Source organism: Ursus americanus, chromosome 4, assembly GCF_024610735.1.
Source record: "Ursus americanus isolate L20-20 chromosome 4, mUrsAme1.1.p, whole genome shotgun sequence".
Classification (NCBI taxonomy): domain Eukaryota; kingdom Metazoa; phylum Chordata; class Mammalia; order Carnivora; family Ursidae; genus Ursus; species Ursus americanus.
This window is the reverse complement of record NC_142130.1, coordinates 99,252,935-99,275,699: the sequence shown is the minus strand read 5'-3', so window position 1 is coordinate 99,275,699 and position 22,765 is coordinate 99,252,935. Positions and strand designations below refer to the sequence as shown.

Sequence of the window (22,765 nt, the reverse complement as noted above, 5' to 3'; positions counted from 1 at the left end):
TGCTGCCCTATCCCAGGACGAGCACAGAGGGTGACAGTGAATCTCAGGCCTGCAGTGGGGGATCAGGCTGACCCAAAGGCTGGGCCCCGAGAGTAGAATATCACAAATGTTACATGCCGGCAGTGATTCCACTTTTCCAATTAAGCAGGCCAGACGCATCGTGACTGTTGGTCCAATTCTGCCCTCGGCCACCATCCTCCAGCTCCCTCCAGCAAACACCTGGAGCTGCTCTGCTGCACAGCCAGGAACAATCACAGCTCCAGGGCCCTCAGGAATGCACAGAAGCAGCCACAACGAAAGCCCACCTACAGGCCATCAGGAGGACACACAGGCCCCACATCCCCTAACCGGCCACACCTGTCCCTGCAGAGCCTCAAGGACAGGATGGTGGTGCCTCATCCAGCAAGACACCGTTCGCGCAACACCTTCAACCATCCCTCTTCAACCGAACATTCAGGAAGAAGAGAAAGAACAAGCAGGTGAAGGAATAGCACAGTTTAAGCGTCCAAAGAACTGTTAAAGGGGCTGACGCGTACAGCCACGCCCAAGGAACTCACAGCGATAAAATTTCCATTCTCAAAGCAAGAACCGATACTGACACTTGCCTTCACTCAATCCAGAATCAGAGATGGTAAGACATTTAGTAGGAGTGAAAACACAAAAATGCATTCCCTTTTTGTAAAGTGAAACTCTTTCCCCATCTCTGACAGGCAGAAACAGACCAAAGTGACGCCGGCAACATCTACAAGATAAGCAAAATGCGAAACCACAGTGAAGAGGAAACCCACCTGAGCTGCTCCTGCCCCATCGGGGGTGTCGCTGCACGATGTGTCTTTGCAAACGTCCCCTCTTCCCAGGAGTCCACCATCCTCGGTGGCTACCGGGCTCTCCTCCTGGACAGGCGCATCGACAGCCGGGCCCTTCCTCTTCGCCGTCTTTTTCTTCGGATGCGTACAGTCACCTTTTGTTTTTCTCTGTCGGAAGTGAGCAAGCTGCGCAAAAACGTAGAGAAGTAGTAAAGGCAAAGGTAAGTAAGAAAAAAGTAACAGAACCACAAAGCCAGTGAGCTCGTGGGGAACATGAGGCTCTGGGGCCGGCTCAGTGTACTCAGCCAAACCTCCCCAGACCCACGTCAACCAACAGATCCCTGTCCCACAAACTCTGCTTCATCAATATCGGCGATGCTAGCATTTAAGATCAGAATTCTATCCAAAAAGTCTCAAAAAGAGAACTGCTAATTATGCTTATATACAGACAAAAGAAAGCAATACAGCCAACTGGCAGAATAGCTTTTCTAGCCCCTGGCAGTTCACAGAAAAATATGATTTTAAAATATACATCTATTTAAAAGACTGATAGCTTAATCAAGTCATGCTTAAGGTTTAAAACTACATAAATGCTAAATCTCTTTTTGCCCCCATTTTCCCCCCAATCGAGGAAATACATAGCCTAGCCAAAACTTCCTAGCCATAGATTCTGAGGCAGGTACAGAAATAGCAAAAAATTAATTAAGCCAGGTCAATCTAAGATCCTCCTTTATGGAATCAGATGTTCTATTTTTCATGACACAGCTCACCAATGCACCAGGGACCTCCACAGAATGTCACCCATCAGAAGACACAACCTAGCTCTGTTCAGTCCCTCGAACTGAAGGGTTTTAGACTCTGTTCACACACCGTCTCCCACTAAGATCTTATTCAAAGGTATGAGATCTAACATCGGCCTTTCATGAGCAGACATTGGCTCCTTCAAATGACAGCTGTGCTCATAAAAGCAAACACATTTAACAAACATTTGTGTAAATGTAACAGAAGTGCACACCTTCACAGACGCAGAAAAATTACATAAGGCTACTTACATGAGAAAAACTAGGCCTTCAGGACACCCTGCCTTCCAAACCAGCCCCATAGTCCTCATTTTATGCCCCACTCCATCAACTCTGTCCCCAGGTTCCCTCGACTCTGGCCTGGGGTCTCCAACAAGAGGTGCCCTGTTTCTTCCTGCAACAAGGTGAACCTTCTTCATCACCCTCAACACTCTGTCAAGCACGTTTACACACGCTTACAAACCATGGCAAGCTCGAGGAAAACACACATCAAATATTAAACTCCGGCTCATTTCCATCTCCTGGCCCATGTACCTGCCAGGTGCCTTTAGGCAAAAAGAACACGCCACCACCTCCCTCTTCAAACCCTAGGCACAAGTTTTTGCTTCACGGAAAGCCTGAATGAGGCCACTCTGTCCTCTGCCTGTCGCCCGGCCATTAGATGCTCCTACACCAGTCACTACGTGTTGTGAATGGCCTCTTTAACGCAATGGCCCTGTGGTTCCCTCCACGGAATAAACAAGCACTGAGTATCTCCTACAAGCTGGTCCACATGAAATTCCCAATGTCTGGCCACATCTGACCTCAAGCACAGCAACTTCACACGGCTCTACCCACTAACAGGGTGACACTGAACAGACTCTCGCTCACCCCTTGGCAGAGTAGGTAAGAAACTTCCCCTACACAGCCAGAATGGGGTGGGGCAGGGAGTCACAGCCAAAGTGCCTGTTCCATCCACTCTGCCTCTCCAGCCGGGGTCTTTTCGGCTCATGGCTTAATCCCCACCATATGCCCCCTGACAGAGAGCACCACTGTTTATGTGAACACTGGGGCAGAAGCAAGATGATAAATGCATCCCTGGAGCCACACAACTCTAGAAGCACAGTGCGTTCCCTGGGGCATCCACAACCTAGGGTCCCAGCAGACTCTGTCCCGGTGTGGAGCTTCCCTAGGAAGACCAGCACGACGGACTGGCTCCTGCGCAGCTCCTCAACAGGCCTGAAACAGCAGCGAGGCTACAAGAACTCCTGGACCCCAGGGAATATTAGGCAGCAGGTCGCCGGGAGGTACTCTGCAATGTAAACAATTCACGTGTTCCCAGACCACCACTCCAAAACTTCTTTTTCACGTTAAAAAAAAAAAAAAAGCTGCATAATTCCAAGTGAAACGACAATCTGCACACGTTTTAAATGAACCTAAGTGGAGATGAGGCCCAGAGGGAGGTAAGTCACACTGTGGCTCCCGTCAGTCGTCCAGGAGCCCCAGGTTCTAGGAGGCGGAGCCGCGGCAGGTGCGGCTGCACAGGTGTGCGACATGCCGGCTGTCCAGGGCAACGAGGACGCTCGGCGTGGGGACAACGCCGTCCCCTTCACTACCAGCCTGGCCTCCACCTTCTACTGAGGGCGGAATGTGGCCGGGCGCTCAGGGACGGCGCGTTCCTAGGCCACCAGTGTCCATCAGAGCGCCACTGGCCGAGACTTCCCGGCGACTCGAGAGGCTGCTGAGCCAGCTTTCCTGGAAACGCGGGAGGGAGCGGGAGCCCCGAAGGCAGCGCGCGACCTAGACCCGCCCCCGCCCCCGCCCCCACCCCCACCCCCACCCCCACCCCCACCCACCGGCGCTGCCCCTCCCCCGCCGTGCACTCCCACGGGGATCCGCCCCGCCCCGCCCCGCGCACCCCGGCATGCCCCGCGCCCCGTCTCCTCGTGCCCCCCCCCCCCGACGTCCTCAGCCGGTGATTGGCTACGGCCGCCACAGGGGTGGGGCCGGGCAGAGGGCGGCGGATTCAAGATGGCGGCGGCCAGGAGGCGGCTTCCAGCCGAGTCGGCGGGAAGGGCAAGACTTTGGCGGCGGTCCCTGCCTGCCCGCAGCCGCTCCAAGCACGGAACAGTCACCGGGACCTAACTTTGGAAACCGACGCTGGGACAGCGGGAAGAGGATGAAGCGCTGCCGTTTACCTTCGCTCTCCCGGCCTCCACCTTTCTGCGCCGCTGCTCTTGCTCATCTTCTTCCATCTCCCTCCGGGGCTTCTCGCGGGTCGCCCGAGAGGTGACGGGGTCGACACCCCGCTGCCTTCGCTCTATTTACACTCCCTCCCCCTAGTCTGGGCTCACCCTCCCCCCGCGACAACTGTCACGCAGACGTGAGCCCGGCTCCGCCCCCGGCGTGCGCCGTCGGCCCCGCCGCCAATGGGGGGAGTCGCGTTCCTGCCCTCACGCACGCGCAGTCAGGGTGGTGCGACCGGGACGGAGCTCCGCCCCTGCCGGCCGCTGGCCTCCCATTGGCGTGATGACGATCCCACCTTCCAGCAGGGCCAATGACGGAGCGCAGAGGCTCGGAACGCTCTGTGATTGGTCGGTTTTGAAGGGGCCCTAGCTGCCCAGTGGGAGGGCGGCGGGCGCGTACGGAGGGTGCGCCGGCGCCAGCTCCCGGGCCGCACCTAGAACGGCCTTGGAGCGAGCGTGGCTGTCAGCTTTCGTCCGCTGTCTTGCTAGCTGGGACTTGGGCGTGGCCGCCCTCCGTCGCGTCCACCCGGAGCAAGTCCAGGAGGCGGCGACTTGGCGAGCTGCACGTCTGGCCCCGTGCCCGCCCGCTCTCAGCGAGGGCCTCGGTGCTGGCAGGCCTCGCTCCCGTTCCTCGGGACGCTCTCTGACCGCCAGCCGGGTGTCATTCCTCTGCGCCCCGCCGCGTGGTGTGACTTGCGCCCGGGACAGCCAGAGTCTAGTGGAATCGGGCCCGGAGCTGCAGGGACGGGAAGCCTCTGGGAGTGGCGCCCCTCCTGCACCTGTGTGTTTTTCTCCGTGTGGACACAGTGCCGTGTCCAGGCCTCTGATGGGCTGCGTCTGCCTCCCGCCTGCAGCTCCGGGGTAGTGCAGCGTCTGATTGACCGGGGTGGGGGTGGGCCCCCGGGCCCCCCCCCCCCAGTCATGGGTCTCGCACCTCCGCCATAGAGCACTCCCCTGGGTCAGAGTTAGGGGGGACCCCACAGTGGTGAGTGAGACAGGCTGAGGCCCCGAAGGGCAGGGAAGGCAAACTTACCCATGTCTATGCCTGTTAGGACAGGAACCCCAGGGTGGAAGGGGCTCCCTAGGGCCAACTCGCTGAGTGGCCTTTGGTCTCCTTGAGGAAAATTTGGTGAGGGTGCAGTTTTAAATGATACTGTGATTGTACCCAGTTCTAGATCACCGGAGAGAGAGCGAGTTAAGTGGACATCAAAAACAGTCTTCATAAGTGGAAAAGAATTAAGGCTTTGGATGTTTGAGTAAATTTCGATTGTGTCCTAAATGACTGTTAAAAAGGGATGTTTTGCTTCCTGCTCAATTTTGCTGTGCACCTAAAACTGCTCTGAAAAACAGCCTGTGTGGCGCCCGGGTGGCTCAGTGCGTTAAGCGTCTGACCGTGGATTTCAGCTCAGGTGATGATCCCAGAGTTGCGGAATTGAGCCCCTGTCAGTCTCCTTGTTCAGAGGGGACTCTGCTGAGATTCTCCCTATCCCTCACCTTCTGCCCCTTCACCCCACTTCCTCACACTCTCTAAAATAAATAAATCTTTAAAAAATAAAGTCTGTTAAAATCTTAAAAGAAAAAAAGGACTATAACTTTGGTTATGCATTCATGGTCTGTGTGGGAATCTTGTGAAGTCATTGTTCCACAGCTTCCAACTTCACTGGAACCTGTTTGTTCAGATAGGGGAACAATGCAAGGGTTTTATTGCCGGCGCAGGACTTAGCACTCCAGTGCTGTTGGTGTAATTAGACTCGCTGGGGCTGATCAGCGCCTTGCGTCGCTGTAGTGGAACCGCGTGGAGAGAGCGTTCCGCCAGCGTGGGCACCGGGGGAGCTGGGGGCTTTCCCATTCTCAGTCTCACTTTGACTCTCCTCATTCCTGTTGGAGTGTCCAGTTTACCGTTAAATGGAAAATGAAAGCAGTCTGTACGTCAAACAGCGCCACGGTTCAGCTGCAGGATTAGGGAACTGCAGAGCTCAGGCAGATGACAAAGACAAGGTGGGCGTCCCGAGCTCAGGAAGAGGCATGGGAGACTGGACGGCTCTGCCCCCGTACCCCACAGGAGATGTAAACGCCGCGGCTGCAGACTGGGCCTGTGTAAAGCCACGTACGATGACACGATTCAAGCGGCCTGCTGCTAGAGACAAAGTAGCACAAAAAGCAAGATTGCGGTGGACAGCCTTGCTCTGGGCAGTGTTGCGGGAGACACGGCCTGGGTTTTGGGGGTTCCTTCTGCTCTGCTTACTGTTCTGCACCTTTACTTGGACAGGGTTTGTGTTAGGCTGTGCACTCCCTGCCCTCTCTCTCCTCTGAGACGGAACAAGGGTAATCATAATAGTGCCGTTCCATCAGCGTGGGCAGCACAACCCCATCTTCCACCCTCAGTGAGGATGTGTGATTATAAGCAACCACAACTGAGACAGATCTCCCTCGGAGAGTGCCGGAAGCTCAACCACGAGAAAGCACTTCTCCAGGGTCAGAGCACAGCCCTTGGGCAGTGGAGCTTTCAGTCTTACCTTGCAGAATTCAGGGGTTTGAGCAAACACAAGACTGGGCTCACAAGACCAGGGGTCGGGCAGGCAACCCCGGCAGAGCACTGGGTCAACTTTCCAAGAGCAGTTATAGTCCCCGAGCCTCCCCCTCTCAACCTTTACGTGTTGCAATACACGTAAGACTCCACGGGGCACATGCCCACAGTCTTCCCACACAGCTTTGTTCACTGGTTTTTAGTCTATGTTCCCTAGAACCCCAGAATCATTTCTACAGACATTCTAGACAATGTTATTGATCTGACTCTCAATTTATTTTTAATAAAATGCTGTCCAAATAAATTATGTAGATACTCACCCCCAAGGAGGAAAACCTGACTCTCACTCCTTAAGTATGAGTTGTGCACAGTGACTTCCTCCCATAGAGGACTGTGGAAAGGGGAGAAAAATAGTAACCGTGGAGCGAAGAAGCCTGGCAAACACACCTGAGCCAGGTGACCAGGGTCGAAGTCAGTGCCGTCAGGGTGAGTGCACGCACTGTGAGAACTCTCATACCATCTTCCTGATTTTTCTGTAAATACAAACTTTAAATAACTCTAAGTAAATAACTTTATTTTTTAAAAACAGTCTAACAAACTCACACTGGGATGTGTTATGTATACCGGTTACCTTGAGTAGCTTAGCTAAATTTTTGGGCACACACAGACCTCCTGTTTGAATGTTAGGGTTGTGATACATACAAAACCATAAACACTGAAGTGTATGGGCAATTTCAGAGGCCTTTAGGCAACTTTTGGCCATCTGATTCAAGTGTTTGTTTCAGCTGCACTGAGGGGGTGCTGCAAGTGTGCTGAGCCCTCACTCCCGCCCCGGCCCTGGATGGGATCACAGGCTCCAATATCCAATCTGTTACATCCACTTCACTAGCTGGGAAACTACAAACTGATTAATTTGTAACCTGAAATGTAAAGCCTATACAAATGAAGAGCCCCTTGTCAGTTTTGTGCCCTGTGCTCTGTGTGAAGGGTCATTTATAAAGGGCTGCTTTTGCTAGGTGTCCCCGGCCCCCCTCCCCCCAGCGCTGGAGTGCTTATCTCCAGCCACCAACTTCTGACCTGACCAGGGGTCCTGTCCTTAGGCGCCCCCACCCCTCTCCAGGCCAGGATCCCTGCAGGACAGTCCCATTCCTGCAACCACATCCTCGCCTGGAGGAGTGGTAGCCCCGTGCGGCCCTGAGTCCTGCAAGGTGATGGCTAGGAGCCTGTGGGGTGGACCCACCAAGAAAGCCCCACTAGGAAAGCCCCTAAGCAAGTCACTGCTCAGCTCCCCGTGCTGCCCCTTCTGCCGTCCAGAGTTTCCTGAAATCACAGGGACGTGATGCCCCCACCCTGTCCTCCTGGTGTCCAGGCTTCACTCCCATCTGGCTCTGAGGGTACCTAGAAGGGGCTGGGGGCCTGCTGGTGCCTTGGAGGTAACAATGGATGAAGGGAGGGGAGACCCCTGAGGAGCATGGAGAATGGATGCAGCTGCCTCCCACCCCTAACCCATACTCTTCGGGGCTCAGTCCTGAGGGTGGGGCAGCGCATGGGGGAATCAGGACTGTCCTCTTCCCCAGGACCTCACTCTGTGCCCTCTGGCCCCAGCTGCTGCTCATTGCCTTCCCAATAAGCCCCGCCTGGCTACACCTGGAGATTAGCGATGTTTGTTGTCAACTCCTTTGTGGGGACCAGGTGGGGCCTGGGAAGCACTCTCAGTGGAAACCCAGCAACCTGGGGCCTTCCTGCGTCTGCAGCGCCTAGCGACAGCCGAGGCAACACGGTACTGCAGACGGATGTGGCCACCCTCCCACACACTCTTCTCTGGCAGCAGCGGCCAGTCTCCAGGAGGTAAAATAAGCCCAGCTCAGTAATCCTTCAAAGACACCAGGGCTGGGGCTGCTTCTCTCCAGGGTTGGGGCTGAGCACCTCTTGCTTGCAGATAACCCGAGAACCAGGGAGGAAGGTGGGCCTGTGGCGTCCCCTTTCTTATGGTCCCAGGATGCTGGACTCCTCGGTGGCAGATGCAATGACCCGACTGACCCTGAAACTCTTGGAGAAGGTAAGACAGTGGGGGCAATCACGTTTTCAACAACTTGTCAAAGAGGCACAGATTTAAAAGGTAAGTTATACCTGTCAGGATACTCCTGCTTCCAAGGTGAAACTCTCCAGTGCTTTCTCGCCTTACGATGGAGGACGGTGGTGTCTTGTTTCCTCCACATTGGTGCAGAGCCAACTAGGTTCTTCTGGTAGCTTCTCAGCCAGGAGGCTGGATGCACCCACAGCCCAGAGCATTTTCAGGGCCCATAGCACTCCCCCGCAGAGACTCCCGGCTTCAGTGTTTGGAGGAGACATGCCCTGGTTGGTGCAGGATCCGCAGCCCCGTAGGCCAGCCCTGGGACCCGTCCTGACAGCCGTCTTCCCGTCCTCTGCGGCCAGCCTGTCCTCATAGGCACCAGCACAGTGCCTCCTTCCGGGTGGCCCGTGGGCCAACGTGGAGGGGCCGGCAGGGGTCCTCCCAGGACAGGCCCAGACTGTGCTGCTCAGCCCGGGGCTCAAGGGGTCAGGGGTTGTCAGGGACACGGAAGTGGCCTGGGTCAGGCTCTGCAGAAAGTTGCTTGAAAGGGCAAGCTTTCAGAGCATCTTCCCTAAGATTTTAAGGCGGAACTTGTGTGCACTGAATGGAAAGTGCCCACAGTCCCTAAGAGAGTACAGGCGACCCTTGCCACCACCGCCCCCCATCCCCAGTCACCTCCGTCTGGGACACTGGTCCCTTTATACCCTCTGGGGGTCCTCCCCTGGCCCAGACCCCACCCACTCGCACACTGTCCTTTCCGACACAGAAACTGGAGCAAGAGCGTGAGAATGTGGAAGGGGATTCTGAAGACCCCCCCCTCGTGCCAGGTAAGAGCCCAGGCTGCTCAGGGCCACCCAGGAACGACACCCCTCCCGGGTCCTTCCCTCCTCCTGGTACCAGCAAGACTGTCCTTCTACTTCTCCCTGTATTCGGAGTTGAAAGGCTCGCATTTTCCTGTTTAGAACACACACATGCACACGCACGCACACGTACACGTGCACACACGCACGTGCACATACGCACACAGACGTGCTCACACACGCACACACGCGTGCACACGCACACATGCACACACGCGTGCTCACACACGCCCATACGCACACACGCATGCTCACACACGCGCACACATGCACGCACACGCACACACGTGCACGCTCTGCCAAACACACCCTCACAGCTCATCACACCCTCACAAAAACCCCAAGAGGGCATATGTTCATCATTCCCATTCTGCAGATAAGAAAATGGGGGTCCAGGGGCGCCTGGGTGGCTCAGTCATTAAGCGTCTGCCTTCGGCTCAGGTCATGATCCCAGGCTCCTGGGTTAGAGTCCTGCATCGGGCTCCCTGCTCAGCGGGGAGTCTGCTTCTCCGTCTGCCTGCCCCTCCCCCTGCTTGTGCGCATGCTTGCTCTCTCTCTCTCTCTCTCTCCCTCCCTCCCTCCCTCTCTCTGTCAAATAGAGAAATAAAATCTTAAAATACAGGGGGGGGTGTCCAGAGGGGCCTGGTCATCTGCCCCAGGTTGCCCAGCTCAGATGTGGCCACACGTGGATCAGACTCAATGTTGCTCTGAGCTTTTTCTAGGGCGGGGGGTATGTGAGGTTCCACCTGCGTCAGGTCGGCACCTCCTCAGGGGCCCAGACCAGGCCCCCCGTGCGTCTGCCTCCCTGGCCGATGGTCACTCAGGCCACACGAGCTAGAAGAGAGGACTGCTCTCCCAGTGACAGTGTCCAGGTTCAGGGACATCTGGGTGAGGTGCTAGAGAGGCCTATGAGAACATCACCTGTTCTTTGTTATGGGGAAGAGCCCCCTGGGCAGTGGGAGCTCCAGGAAACTTCTGAGGGCAGCAGGCAGAGCCCAGGGCTCAAATCCAGATAGGAAACTCCAAACCAGGTCAGCTGACCAAGAGGAAGAGCAGAACCATGGAGTGGGCCAGGGCCATGGGGACTCCTGGGCCCCCTCCCGGAGGACAGGCTGCTGTAGGCATGCTCAGCACTGTGGGGAAGAGAACGGGTGTGCTGTGCCAGAGGAAGGAAGGCCAGGCCCTGTTCAGAGCCTCCCCTCGGGTGGGGACCCCTCCCTCAGGACGCTGAGGATGGCGGTACCCGAGGCCGGGTGGACCGTGCCAGCTCCCAGGGCCCCCAGACGGCTGCAGGTGGCAGGAGGCCAGGCTCATAGCCCAGTTGTGCTCACTACCAAGCCCTGTGAGGACCCTCTCCCTCTCGCCAGCGTCCAGCAGAGCCTGAGGAAGGGCTTTCTGCCACAGGGGCAGTGTAACGCCTGGGCCTCGTGTGGGAACGCACATGACATGACTTCCAGCTCCTTCACAGAAATAAGATGATCATTCCTGCAGGGAACGAGGACCGGCCAGACGCAGCCCTGCTGGGTGCTCTGAGGAGGAGGCAAGATCTTCTGCAGAGACTCTGGGTAGGCCGCATGTCCAGCAGCTGCGTGGACGCTGGTCATGACCAGGCCAGGAGCATGGAGGCGGGCTTCCTGGGCTAAGCGCGGCTTCCCTGGTGTCTGTGACCTGTGGGTGGGTAACGGATGGCCCTGGAGCAGCTGGGAGACTATGCACCCAGAGGCCAGACTTCATGGAGAAAGTAACGCCTGCACGCACATTTTCTGTAGTCTAGGTTCTATCAGGAGCGTTAGCTGGAAAACCTTGCTTTGGTTGCACATTTTCCAAGATGGGAACGCTGTGCAAAGTGTTTGCTACAGGAAGTGGGATTTTAAGATGGCCAAGGGCTTCATCCAAACTAAATGCACCAGCAACAGGGAATGACCATGCGAAGCGGTGAACTGAGTCCACACGTTAGGACAAAATCCCGCTTTGTGGTCATGTGGGGAAGAGAGAACGCTCTGCTGGCTGCACATAAGAGCAACCAGAAACCGGCCCGCTATTCGGTGAACTTAAAAAGAAGTTTGAAGCCCCTCCCTTCCCGCCATGTGAAATGAAGGGTTATTCTCCTGTGTGCCCCCACGAAGAGCCTGGCTCCCATTCCAGAGAGTCTGTGCCCCGAGTGGGGCTGGTGGACGCCCGAGCCGGGCCCCAGAGGACCACACGTCCGGGTCCAGCGTTGGCGCTGCTGTGACCCCGTCTCCTCCCTGCGGGCTCTGTGCCTCCCTCTCCCTGGTGTAGCAGCTCTGCATTGCTCTTGCAGGAACAGCGTCTCCTAGAGGAGGTCCAAGCCCGGAGCGGGGTGAACAGAGGAGCAGCCCGGTCAGCACTGCCCCCAGAGATGCCCCCCATGGGCACCCACCCTGCCGCCTCCCTGCCCCCGCCAGGCCTGGAGCCACCACGGATTATCCAACACTCAGTAAGTCTTCATGAACTGGGGCAGAAGCAGTGTGGGGAGGATGTGGTGCCCACAGAGACCCCTCCTCTAACAGAGATCGTGGATTTCTGTGGTCTCGGGGCCCACCTCGTCAGCATTATGCAGGTGCTCTGAAGAGGGTCAGTCAGCTAGGAGCCAACAGTGGCTGCATTTACCATGTCCCGGACCCTGCACAAGGACCCCCCTCCCTCCTTTCTGCGGTCCTCACAGGTGCCCTGAGAACTGGCTTTGGGGAGAGGGGGTGGTCTTACCCCCTCATTATAGAGGAGAGGCTGGGGTCTCCATTTGGCCTCCTGACTCTCAGGTCCTAGCCTTTACACGAGGAACAGAAGTATTCAGGTCCCTGAATTTGGGGAAGAAGTGTGTCAACTCTTTCTCAAAATTTCATAATCACCAGGGGAATCCTAAGACCCTAATCTCAAGGGCAGAATTTAAAAAGGTAAAAGCGTGTTCCAATTTTGAGAGCCTCACACCTTTGTTCAGCATTCTGGGTTGCAAGCAATGGAAAGCAGCTCTGACTTTCTTAAGCAGAAGGGAGCGTATCGGAGGGCAGGTGAATGTAGAGGAGGGACAGAAGCCAGGGATGTGGCTCCTCAACGCCCTGTGGAGAAGAGAAGGCCAAGGAGGTGGGCAGGACCAAGTTGCAAGGGCTCTGGACCAGCTGGCCAGGGAGACGTTAGCGTCAGCACACTGGGCCCATGACCTGGAGTGCTTTTGTCCTTTGGAAGAAGACCCTGGCAGCACACAGTTGAGGGAACAGAGTGGGAACAGATCAGGGAGAGATCTGTGCTAAGGGAGCCCCCAGTGCCCCCTTGGCCCCCTGGCTGTCTGTGTCTAGGCTCCAGACTGCCTCTCCCCAGCCTGCGTCTTTGGGTCTCCCAACACTGGAACCTCCTTCCAGGAATGGTGGGAGCGGTGGGGGTTAGGGGCCGGAGGCTCTGCCCATTCCCAAACCTGTTCACACTCACAGCAATTCGTCTGGGCCCAGTTCTGCTTGCATCTCTCAATCAACCCCAGCAACAACAGAAGGGCAAGTAGGGCCTTTGGTCATTACGGTGAATTTCCTTGATGCTGGACTCAGAGCCCCCGAGGCAGGGTGTGCTCCAGGCCAGGGCAGGCGTAGCTTTATCCTCTCTGCAGGGGAGAGCAAAGCGGCTACAGGCCGTTCTCAGCTTACAGAATGGCCTATGCTTTTAGATGTTTGGGGGAGTGGCACCTGGGTGGCTCTCCTTCTCGTTCTGAATCTCCCCCTGCTCGTGCACTCTCTCTCACGCTCTCTCTCTAAAATAAGTCTTTTTTAAAATGGGGGGGAGACAACACCCACAGGCCACAGACACCATAGCTTTGTAACCTATGAAAATGATGTGAAGTGTGAATCCCGGTGCCCATACTGATGCGTCACCGGCCCCGTCCTGCCCGCCAGCCGCAGCTTCGAAGCCGCAGTGGCAGAGAGAAGCCGTCGCAGCCGAGGCCACACGGCCCACAAAGCCAAGACTATTTATTGTCTGGCCCTCTGCACACAGAGTCTGCCAAGCCCCGGTTTATGCCACCATTTCTGGGAACTGGGAAAGAAAGGACAGGGTCAGGCCCTTGTTCAACCAGAAGAGAAGTAAGATAGAAAGTCTTGGTGCGTGATCAACACCGCGTGCGCTTGACATTGTCCACATTTCCTTTAACTGGAGAGAAGCCAGAGGTTATTTTCATGACCTGTTCCTTGGATGCCTCTATTCAGCACAATTAATGAACCCAGACATTAGCTTCCTCTCCTGAAGACAGGAAATGGAGGAAACATTAAAAATACTGTGTGTTAAGGGTACCTGGAGGGCTCAGTTGGTTGAGCATTCGACTCTTGATTTTCGGCTCTGGTCATGATCTCGGGGTGGTGGGATCGAGCCTCATGTCGGGCGCCGGGCTCCGCGCTGGTTGTGGCGTCTGCTTAAGACTCTCCCTGTGCCTCTGCCATCCCCACCCACCCACCACCACCCACACGCATGCTCGAACACGCTCTCTCCCTCTCTTAAACAAAGTGTGCCAGTGTTAGTGTGCTGGGGCTGCCCTAACAAAGCGCTACAGACCCGCAGTTTGAACCACAAATTTACTTTCTCTCGGTCCTGGAGGGCAGAAGTCCAAGGTCAAGGTGCCGGCCAATCACGTTCCTGGAGAGGGTTCTCTTCCCGGCTTGTGGTCAGCTGCCTTCTCACTGTCCTCACGTGGCAGACAGAGACAGCTCTCTGGCATCTCCCTTTTTAGAAGGACACCAGCCCTATTGGATTAGGATGTCACCCTTATGACCCCACTTAACCTTATTACCTCTTCACAGGCCTGATCTCCAAATACAGTCACAGTGGAGGTTAGAGCTTCAACATATGAATTTCGGGGTGGACACAAACATTCATAACATATCGTGTCCTAGGTGATACCTGGACTCAAATATCTATTCAGCAACCTATTTGACATCTAGGGTTAATCATTTAAAGCTCCTCTTGTAGGACAGACGGATGGATAAATGGATGGGCAGGTGTGTGGATGGGTGCTTGGGTAGATAGAAGCAGAGACGGGTGGGTGGGTAGGTAGATGGGTGGGTGGGTGGGTCGACAGGTGGACGGGTGGTGGGTGGGTAAATGGATGGGTGGGTGGACGGGTGGGTGGGTGTTGTAGAACACTGTGTCCAGGGTACGTTGAGGGAACTAATCATCTGGCTCTGTGTAGGCCCCCCAGCCTCCTGCCACCATCATTCAACAGCTACCTCAGCCGCCCCTCATCGCACAGATTCCCCCTCTCCAGGCCTTCCCTACTCAAAGAGCACGAAGTATTAAGGAAGGTAAGTGTTTCATATCAATACTGTGATGGGTTTTAAAATTCTCTACCGAAACAAAATATATTTTTTTAAACAGGGTAGTCATTTAGGGTTAGCTTTTGGCTACTGAGTCGAAGCTACGTATCAGCAACACAAAATAACTCTAAGAAACTCTTGTGGATATCTCTGCGGGAAGAAAACAAGAACTAGGAACCGAGCGAACCGGGCTCAGTCCCAGCCAGCTATACGAAACCTTGGCCAAACTGCTTCTCCTCTTAAATGAGTCTGTTTTGTTTTGTTTGGGGAGGCACAGAGGGAGAGCGGATCTGAAGCAGGCGCCCCGCTTTGCCCAGAGCCCAAAGCCGCGATGCTCTCCACCCTGGGGTCATGAGCTGAGCCGAAACCAAGACTTGGGAGCTCACCCTCCTGCACCACCCGGCCGCCCCTTACATGAGTTTTAAACGCTGGAGATTTAAAACCGCTTTATTGAGACGGTGGAATCAACTGCACCAATGCAAGTGTGCAACTTGATGAGAGCTGACATACGGTGTACCCGTGAGCCCAGCGCTCATCACGGAGTGAGCAGCCACCCCCACAAGCCTTCCTCCCTGAGCACTGGGGGTGGTAGGCTCCAGGAACAGAGCCGCTCCTAGAATCACCAGGTCCGTGTTCTCAATTCTACCAGCTGCTTTCGTTACCGTAGTTCCCTTGAATGTCGTCACACGTGCCAGGCCTGGTCCGAGGCTGGCCAGCAGCTCAGCCAGGGCTGCCGTCCACTGTGACCCTCGTGAGGTTGCCCTGGGGGGGGCCGAGCACAGCCGGTGTGCTCGCAGGGGCAGCCCTGCCCCGTCTTCTCCATCCTTCCTTGGTGGTTTTCCCGGATGAGCTTTAGTGAGTGTCTGTCCGTTTCCAAGGCAAACCGACCAGATCCGTGTGTGTGCTGTACTTGTGTCTGTGTGTGCAAACGCTTGTGTGTCTCACAAGAGAAAAAGCGGCCTTCAGAATCAGTGGTAAAAAATGAAATCTTCAATGTGTTTTTCGCCACTTAGACAAAGTAAGGTCAAGTCCCTACCCCACTCCTTACACCCAAACAAATTCTGACGAGATCAAATATTTGAAGGTGAAAATAGGAACTCTCAGAAGTACTCTAGCAGCCACGCTGGAGAACTCGTGGCCGTTTCATAAACTGTGGTGGCATACACGTATTCTGTCTACGGTGCCGCGTTTTCCCGTGACTCCCTCCGTACGCAGCTGGTAGACCCATCTCTCTCCCCTTCGCCCACTTTCCCCAAGCCCCACCCCCACCCACCCTGCCAGCAACCATCAGGCTGCTCTCCGCGTTTACTGATGCTGCTTTTTGTTCGTTTATTCATTTTTTTCTGTTATTTGGGCTTTAGTATGAAATGGAACGTGTGGGATGTGGAGCCCCCTCCCCGCAGTGATGGAAGGAGCTTGGTGCACGTCACCCCCTCCTCCCACCCAGCCAGTACTGCTGTTTCTCTTTTAGACCAAATTCCCAAACGACGTGGCACGATTTCTGTGGGAAATCTCTACCCGCCCTTTGTTGTTTCTCGGACCACCCTTCCGGAACCATCTTCTACCATCTTGAAATAAGCCCTTTCCAAGTTCCCTTAGAACAGACTCTTGAAGCGCCCTCAGTGTTTGCTTTCTGGCAAATGTTTCTATTTCCCCTTGTTCTTAAATACCAGTTTTGCTGGATGTTCAGATCTAAATTGATAGTTATTTTCTCTCAACACTTCCTGAGGACCCTTGTGATTATGTTGGGCCCACCCAGATAATCCAGGATAATCTCCCCACCTCAAGATTCTTTTTCAAAAACTAATTAATTTTAAAAATCATGGTAGGGGCGCCTGGGTGGCTCATTCGGCTGAGCATCCGACTCTTGGTTTTGGCTGAGGTTGTGATCTCAGGGTTGTGAGATCGAGCCCCGCGTCGGGCTCAGTGCTCAGGGAGGAGTCTGTTTGGGATTCTCCCTCCCTCTGCCCCTCCCTCACGCTCATGTGCACTCTCTTCACCCCCCTCAAATAAATACATAAATCGTTAAAAAAATTGTGGTAAAAAACCCATAAAATTCACCATCTTAAACACATTAAGTAGTATTAACTGGATCCACACTGTTGTGCAACAGATCTGTAGAATTTTCCATCTTGCCAAACTGAAACTCTGTACCCAGGTCCCCCTCCTGCCAGAGCCCAGCACCCAGCATCTTACTGTCTCTGAATCTGGCGACTCTAAGTACCTCACCTGAGAGCGCTCTATAGCATTTGTCCCTCTGTGACTGGCTTATTTCACCTGGAGTAACGAACATCTTCAAGTTTCATCATGTGGTGGCAGGTGGCAGACTTTCCCGCCTTTCTAAGGCTGAATAGCACTCCGCGGCATGGACGGACCACGTTCTTTTGTCCCTTTGTTTGTTGATGGACACTTGGGTTGCTTTCATCCAAGACTCTTTTTTTCTTTTTCTAAGATCCTGTCTATTTATTTGAGAGAAAGAGAGAGAGAGAACGCATGAGTGGGGGGCAGAAGCAGAGGGAGGGGGACAAGCAGACTCCTCGCCGAGCAGGGAGAGCAACATGGGGCTCGATCCCAGGGCCCCGGGATCATGCCCTGAGCCGAAGGTGGTCGCTTCACCGATGGAGCGCCCCAGGTGCCCCTGAGCATCCAAGGCTCCTCATCACATCAGCAAATCTGTTTCTCCATATAACGATACGGACATCACAGGTTCCGGGGATTAGGGTACGTACATGCTGGGGGTCCGTAGTTCAGCTGCCCACACTGTTCGGTCATGTTATTACCCCACAAAGTGTGGGCCCATTCTCTTGGGCTGGTGTTCCAGTGCTTTCCAGCAGGAGCCCCCACGCGGTCTCATGTTCTGGTGAATGGACGTGGACATTTCTGTGGCGCCTGTGCCTAGGGATGAGATGTTTGGGTCAGGAAATACCGCCAGTTTTCCAAAGTGGTAGTGATGTGGGGTCACCGAGCCCAATGGTCAAGAAAGAATTCTTGAGATGTTTTATTGTGCAAAAAGGTGTTTTTATTAAAGCACGGGGACAGGACCTGTGGGCAGAAGGAGCTGCACTGGGATTGTGAGGAGTGACTGATGATATCCTTTTTAATTAGTGGGAGTGAGGGATAGCGAAAGTCTCTAAGGAATTTGGAAGCGAGGCTTTCAGGACCTTGAGGGGCTCGCGGCCGTGAAGATAAGGTTCCTTTTAAGCACGAAGGCACCGAGGCCGCGGTGAGCTCCTGAGGAAGGTCACACTGCAGGTCTCTGGGTCCATCAGCGGGCTGCGAGCTGTAAGGAGGTTGAATGGAAGCTACATTTCTCTTGCGTTTGCTTCTCTCGTCACTGGTGCCTACGCTCCTCAGGAGGGAACGAGGATTGCCCGCAGCAAGTCACCAGCCCTCGTGTCCTTAGAGTTTTCATTTTTGCCAGTCTGGTGGGCCTGTCGTGGCAGCTCATTCTGATTCTGATTTGCACGTCACCTTTTCATATATTTATTGGCTGTTCGAATACCCTTTTTGTGACGTGCCCCTTCAAGTATTTGGCCATTTTTCTTGCTCGTCATCTGTCTGTCTCATTGGTTTCTAGGAATTCCTCATGTATTCTAACATGGGTCGTTTCGATACACGTATTGCAAATCGCTCTCTTTGTGGTGTCTTCGGATGAACCCAAGTTCTTAATTTTTAATAAAGTTCTGCTTTTCAGGCTTTTTCCATTGTGGGTCCGTGCCTCTTCTGTCCTGCGTAAGAGGCCGTCACCCGCTCAAGGTCATGAAGATGCTCTACAGTTTGGTTTACTTTTCCTGTGTAGCGTTACGACCCGCCTGGAATCGATTTTGTGAGCTCTGAGTTAGGGACTGCTGTTGTCTTTGCCGTGGCGATCAGTCTGGCCCTGTGCCACTTACTGAAGACCCTGTTTCCCCACAACACTGACGTGTGCCCCTTACCCTGATGCAGTGACACCGTGTGAGTCCCTTCCTGGACCTTCCTCTCATTCCGTCTCTACAGGGTGATTCTACTCAGTGGGAAGCTTCCCTGGGAGGTGCGGCCTGTCCAGGCCCAGACCCATGTGGGTCTCCTCAAGCGTCTTTGCCCAGAATGGGGCTGCCAGATTCAGCCTCTCCACATGCTTATCTTGCAGGGATAAGAGTTCCCACAGCTGGATTGCTGAGTCCCCCACCACCCCGTTGCTCTCAGAACTGGGACAAAATCTGTCATCAGGGGTCTCCAGAGGAACAGAGCCAACAGGACGTGTCTGGATAGAGAGAAAGGTTATTTTAAGGAATGCGCCGATGTGATTATGGACGCTTGGCTAGCCCAGACTCTGCAGGGAGGGCTGGCTGGAGACGAAGATCCCATTCCAGTGGGAAGGCTGCTACCTACCCCGCTCCTGGACACCCCTGCAGGAGCCCCTGCCCAGGCCTCCAGCTCCCCGTTTTTGACTGGGAGTGCTTTTAGGGGCCTGCCTGACTTTGGTGAGGCTGAGGGCGCCTCAGGGCTGCCTACTTTCCAGGGCCTGAAGCTTGGAAAGAACTCCTGTTTACCTCTCACACTGACAAACACGTGCTTGTTTCGTCGTGTCCAGGGTCAGGCCTGGGGCTTAAAACCATAGAAATGTACTTTCAGTCTGGAGGCCGGAATTCTGACGTCCGGTGTCCCGTGGCCAGGCCCCCTGCAGAGGCTCCGGGGGAGGATCCTTCCTGCCTCGGGGAGCAGTGGCTCCAGGTGGTCCTGGCACGTGGCTGCGTGGGTCCCTTCTCTGCCCTGCCTCCACATGGCCTCTCCTCTGCTGTCTCAGACCTCCCTCTGCCTCGCGTATAAAAACACTTGTCCTTGGATGCACGGCCTACCTGGATAATCCAGGATGATCTCCTCTCAAGATTCTTAATTATGCCTGCAAAGACTCTTTCTAAATAAGATCCCATTCAGGGGTCCTGGGGACCTTTCGGGGGCCCCCGTGTAGCAGAAGTGAGAAGTGGAGCAGCCTCTCGGGGGCCCAGCTGGACACCCTCAACACTTTAAAGCACACACACCCTCCAACCCAGAGGCTTCGCCCCTCGGAACACCTCGCCAGATGCCTGCACAGAGGCTTGTGCCCGTAGGGCCTCCCACTTGCGGAGCGCTGTGCATGTCTGAAGCCTTGTCCTCCGGAGAGGCCCGACGCTCCGCGTGCGGTCCGTGAGTGATGGGGCCCCTGCTGCCTCTCCTTGCAGATGTGGTGGAGATGATGCTGGTGCAGAACGCACAGGTGTACCAGATCCTTACGCACAACTTGATGCTCAGAGCCCTGCCCGCATCGGCGTTTTTGCCCTCGGGGGGATCACAGGCTGCCCCCCTGCATCCCACCACTCAGGTAGGCTCAGCTGGGGACAGGCATCGAGGCAAAGGAGGCCACCCAAATCAAAACCAGAGGACCTGGGTGGCTTTTCTTCTGGAAGTCCGTGCATCTGTAACGATGAAAAGCACATTTCTGACTCCTGGGTCTGTGACCTGCTCGTGAAGCCCCCTGGCACTCCCCAGTCCCACCAAGATGCGCAATAATCCGGGGCCCAGAAAGCTGCTTTCTAGAGCCAGACGAGCCGTGCCGGAGCCTGGCCCTCCCTCCCTTCTCCCCCCACGCCCACCCCTGCCCCACTTCCTCTTCTCCTCCCTTCCTTCCCCTCCTCCCCATTGAAACGGGCTGGTCGTGTGCTGTGCTGAGGACCTGCAGCGGGCTCCCCTTGTCCTCCTGCGAGCCTAGAGGCGGAAGCCGCCCTCCGTGCATCACCACCACCACTACGCGCCCCCAGCCCCCCTGCAGGCCATCCCAGCACCTGGCTCTCTGGCTGGTTACTCCACATGGCCCATGGTGGTCTCGGCCACTGCCCTTCCACCTGCCTCCAGCTTCCTGCCTGCCCTGCACCACTTGGCCGGCCCCTCCTCAACAGCCCTTAGCCCGTAAGTCAAGGCCAGCTTCCTGGTCTGTGGGGTGGGAATACCCTAGGGCCTGGGCTGCACCTCCTCACCCCTGCTGACAAGCCAGTGGACCCCTGTCTTTATCAGGTCCTGGGCTGTAGCAGAGAATTTGGGAAGACCCTCCCATCTTCCAGAGGGGGGCAGGTGGGTCCTTGGCAGTATTAGCCCCTGGAGGTCACGGTCTGAGAATGGACTCCACGCTAACCTCCAGGGGAAGCTGCCTGTGGCTTGGGTCATTTGTCTAGACAGCAGGAGTGGCCCTGGGAGTGTCCAGTATGAGCAGGGCTGTAGGGACCCGTACCTGAGCCCTGGCAGCACGCCTCACCTGTGGTGTGGTGTCTGCGAGCCAGGCCAGGGCAGTAACTGCACCCACATACCCTCGCCTTCCTAGGGTGGCATCTGACGGCATCCAGCCCACACAGGCTCCAGGCTTATGAGCCTCCACATGTGGACTCTGGTAAGCAGCAGGGCCTGGTTCCCCATCGGGTGTGGTCAGGGAGGCCCGGCAGAAGGCTGCAGCCTTGTCGCTGGATGCAGGACTGTGAGGCAAGAGGGAATATAGGGTTTCATCAGGAAAGATGGCCCAGGAGCCATGAGAGTGAAGATTGATGGAGTTAGCCGCTTACATTTTTAAACCTTCCCATGGGAGAAACACCATAGACAAAGTCAAATATGACGATAACTGGGAGCCCCTCCTGCCACGCGGGTGGCTGGGTGACGGTTCCTGCTAAGTGGACAGAACAAGGCAAGCGGCCCACTGAGCTCTCCCGTGGAAAGGTGTCTTCATGTGTGGAGAGGTGGCCTCGCTGGCCTGCACAACTCTTTCTCCTAGAAGAGAGACCCTCAGGGTTGAACGTGGTTCCTTCTGAAGCACGCTGAGGAAAGGGAGCTTCCTCTGTTTGCTCCTCTTGGTTCTGTCAGGACTTCGGACGTGGACGTCAGCTTTACTCTTTCTTCACTTGTCGTGACATTTTTTCTTGGTGGAATCATGTTCCCTTGCTGATATAATATTTATTTATTTATTTTTTAAAGATTTTATTTGACAGAGAGAGACAGCCGGCGAGAGAGGGAACACAAGCAGGGGGAGTGGGAGAGGGAGAACCAGGCTCCCAGCAGACCACGGAGCCTGATGCGGGGGCTCGATCCCTGAACGCTGGGATCACGCCCTGGGTCGAAGGCAGATGCTTAATGACTGAGCCACCCAGGTGCCCCTATTTATTTATTTTTAAGATTAATTAATTTGCAAGAGAGCGCGCATGAGCGGGGGGAGGGGCAGAGGGAGAGGGAGAAGCAGGCTCCCCACTGAGCAGGGGACTAGATCCCAATCCCAGGACCCTGAGGTTATGACCTGAGCCAAGGCAGACGCATAACCGACTGAGGCACCCAGGAGCCCCATCCCTTGCTGTTTTAATATAATTTTCATGTAAATGTCATTTGTAAGTGCTACATGTTTTCATTGGTCCCTTTTGGGGTAAACTGTCTTGTGCCCTAAGTTCCACACTTGCAAGGGCCCAGTCCTCCTCTGTGCTTCCTTGGACCCTGCAGGCTCACCGGGACGCTGGCCTGGGAAGCAGTTGGCTAAGGAGGCCCCACGCAGCTCCGCTTCCTCGGGCTGGGCCCGCGCTCAGGAAGCCTCCGAGGCAGGAGAGCGGCAGGTGCCCACACGGTGTGCCTGGCACGCGTGTCTCTTGTGAAATGCAATTAAAGGTCTGACTCAGTTTCTTATTTTCACATTGACATTTTCTAACAGGTTTCCTGTTTGGTTTTATTTCCCAACGTAATTACTAATTCAATACAGGGAAGAAGTTTGACAGAAGTTGTCTTCAGATGGCCTGATAAATTGGAAAAACTGTTTTGTCTGTGTTCTGAGTAAGGAAAACCCAGTTCTTCCCTGTGAATCTCCTTTACTCACACACAGAACAGACACTTCTATTGCTTCTATTTGCTAACTCTGACATCAGCTGGGTGTCCTGCAGTCCCACTCGGTTCTGACACCACCCACCTGCGTAAGGGCTCAGTCCCATGAGACTGCCCCCACACCAGCTGCACGTTCAGGTTGTCCCCTGTGCTTCTGACCTACTGGGTCAGGGAGCAGAGGTTCCCATGAACCCCTTTTCGGGTTTGACTACTTTGTTAGAATGGTTCACAGAACTCAGGCAACACTTACTGACTATAACCAGTCTATTTAAGGAGGTGATGAGGGATGGAGCAGGTCTGGGAG

At 55.1% G+C, this 22,765-nt stretch overlaps 2 protein-coding genes across 10 annotated transcripts in view; one reads left to right on the top strand and one right to left on the bottom strand.

The window, feature by feature from the left end:
• Nucleotides 1-4,329, bottom strand: part of PCNT (pericentrin) — a 129,981-nt gene extending 125,652 nt beyond the window's left edge. For 6 of the 9 annotated variants that reach the window (XM_045776968.2, XM_045776976.2, XM_045776970.2 and 3 more), the window contains exons 1-2: nt 3,784-4,328; nt 789-992 (exon numbers count right to left, since the gene is read on the bottom strand). In XM_045776968.2, the coding sequence (XP_045632924.2) occupies nt 789-992; nt 3,784-3,840 (261 nt within the window). In that variant the 5' untranslated portion in view covers nt 3,841-4,328. Of the gene's footprint in view, nt 1-788; nt 993-3,783 lie in introns of all 9 variants that reach the window. The other 3 variants (XM_045776969.2, XM_045776971.2, XM_045776972.2) reach the window with 1 other exon arrangement.
• A 3,972-nt stretch (nt 4,330-8,301) lies between these two features.
• Nucleotides 8,302-22,285, top strand: C4H21orf58 (chromosome 4 C21orf58 homolog). The gene is given in 9 exon segments (XM_087861859.1): nt 8,302-8,417; nt 9,199-9,259; nt 10,784-10,857; nt 11,595-11,750; nt 14,478-14,589; nt 19,803-19,942; nt 20,291-20,526; nt 20,936-21,001; nt 22,090-22,285. Coding segments are annotated over 8 exon segments (885 nt in total). The 5' UTR covers nt 8,302-8,357; the 3' UTR covers nt 20,982-21,001; nt 22,090-22,285.
• The last annotated feature ends 480 nt before the right edge of the window (nt 22,286-22,765 follow it).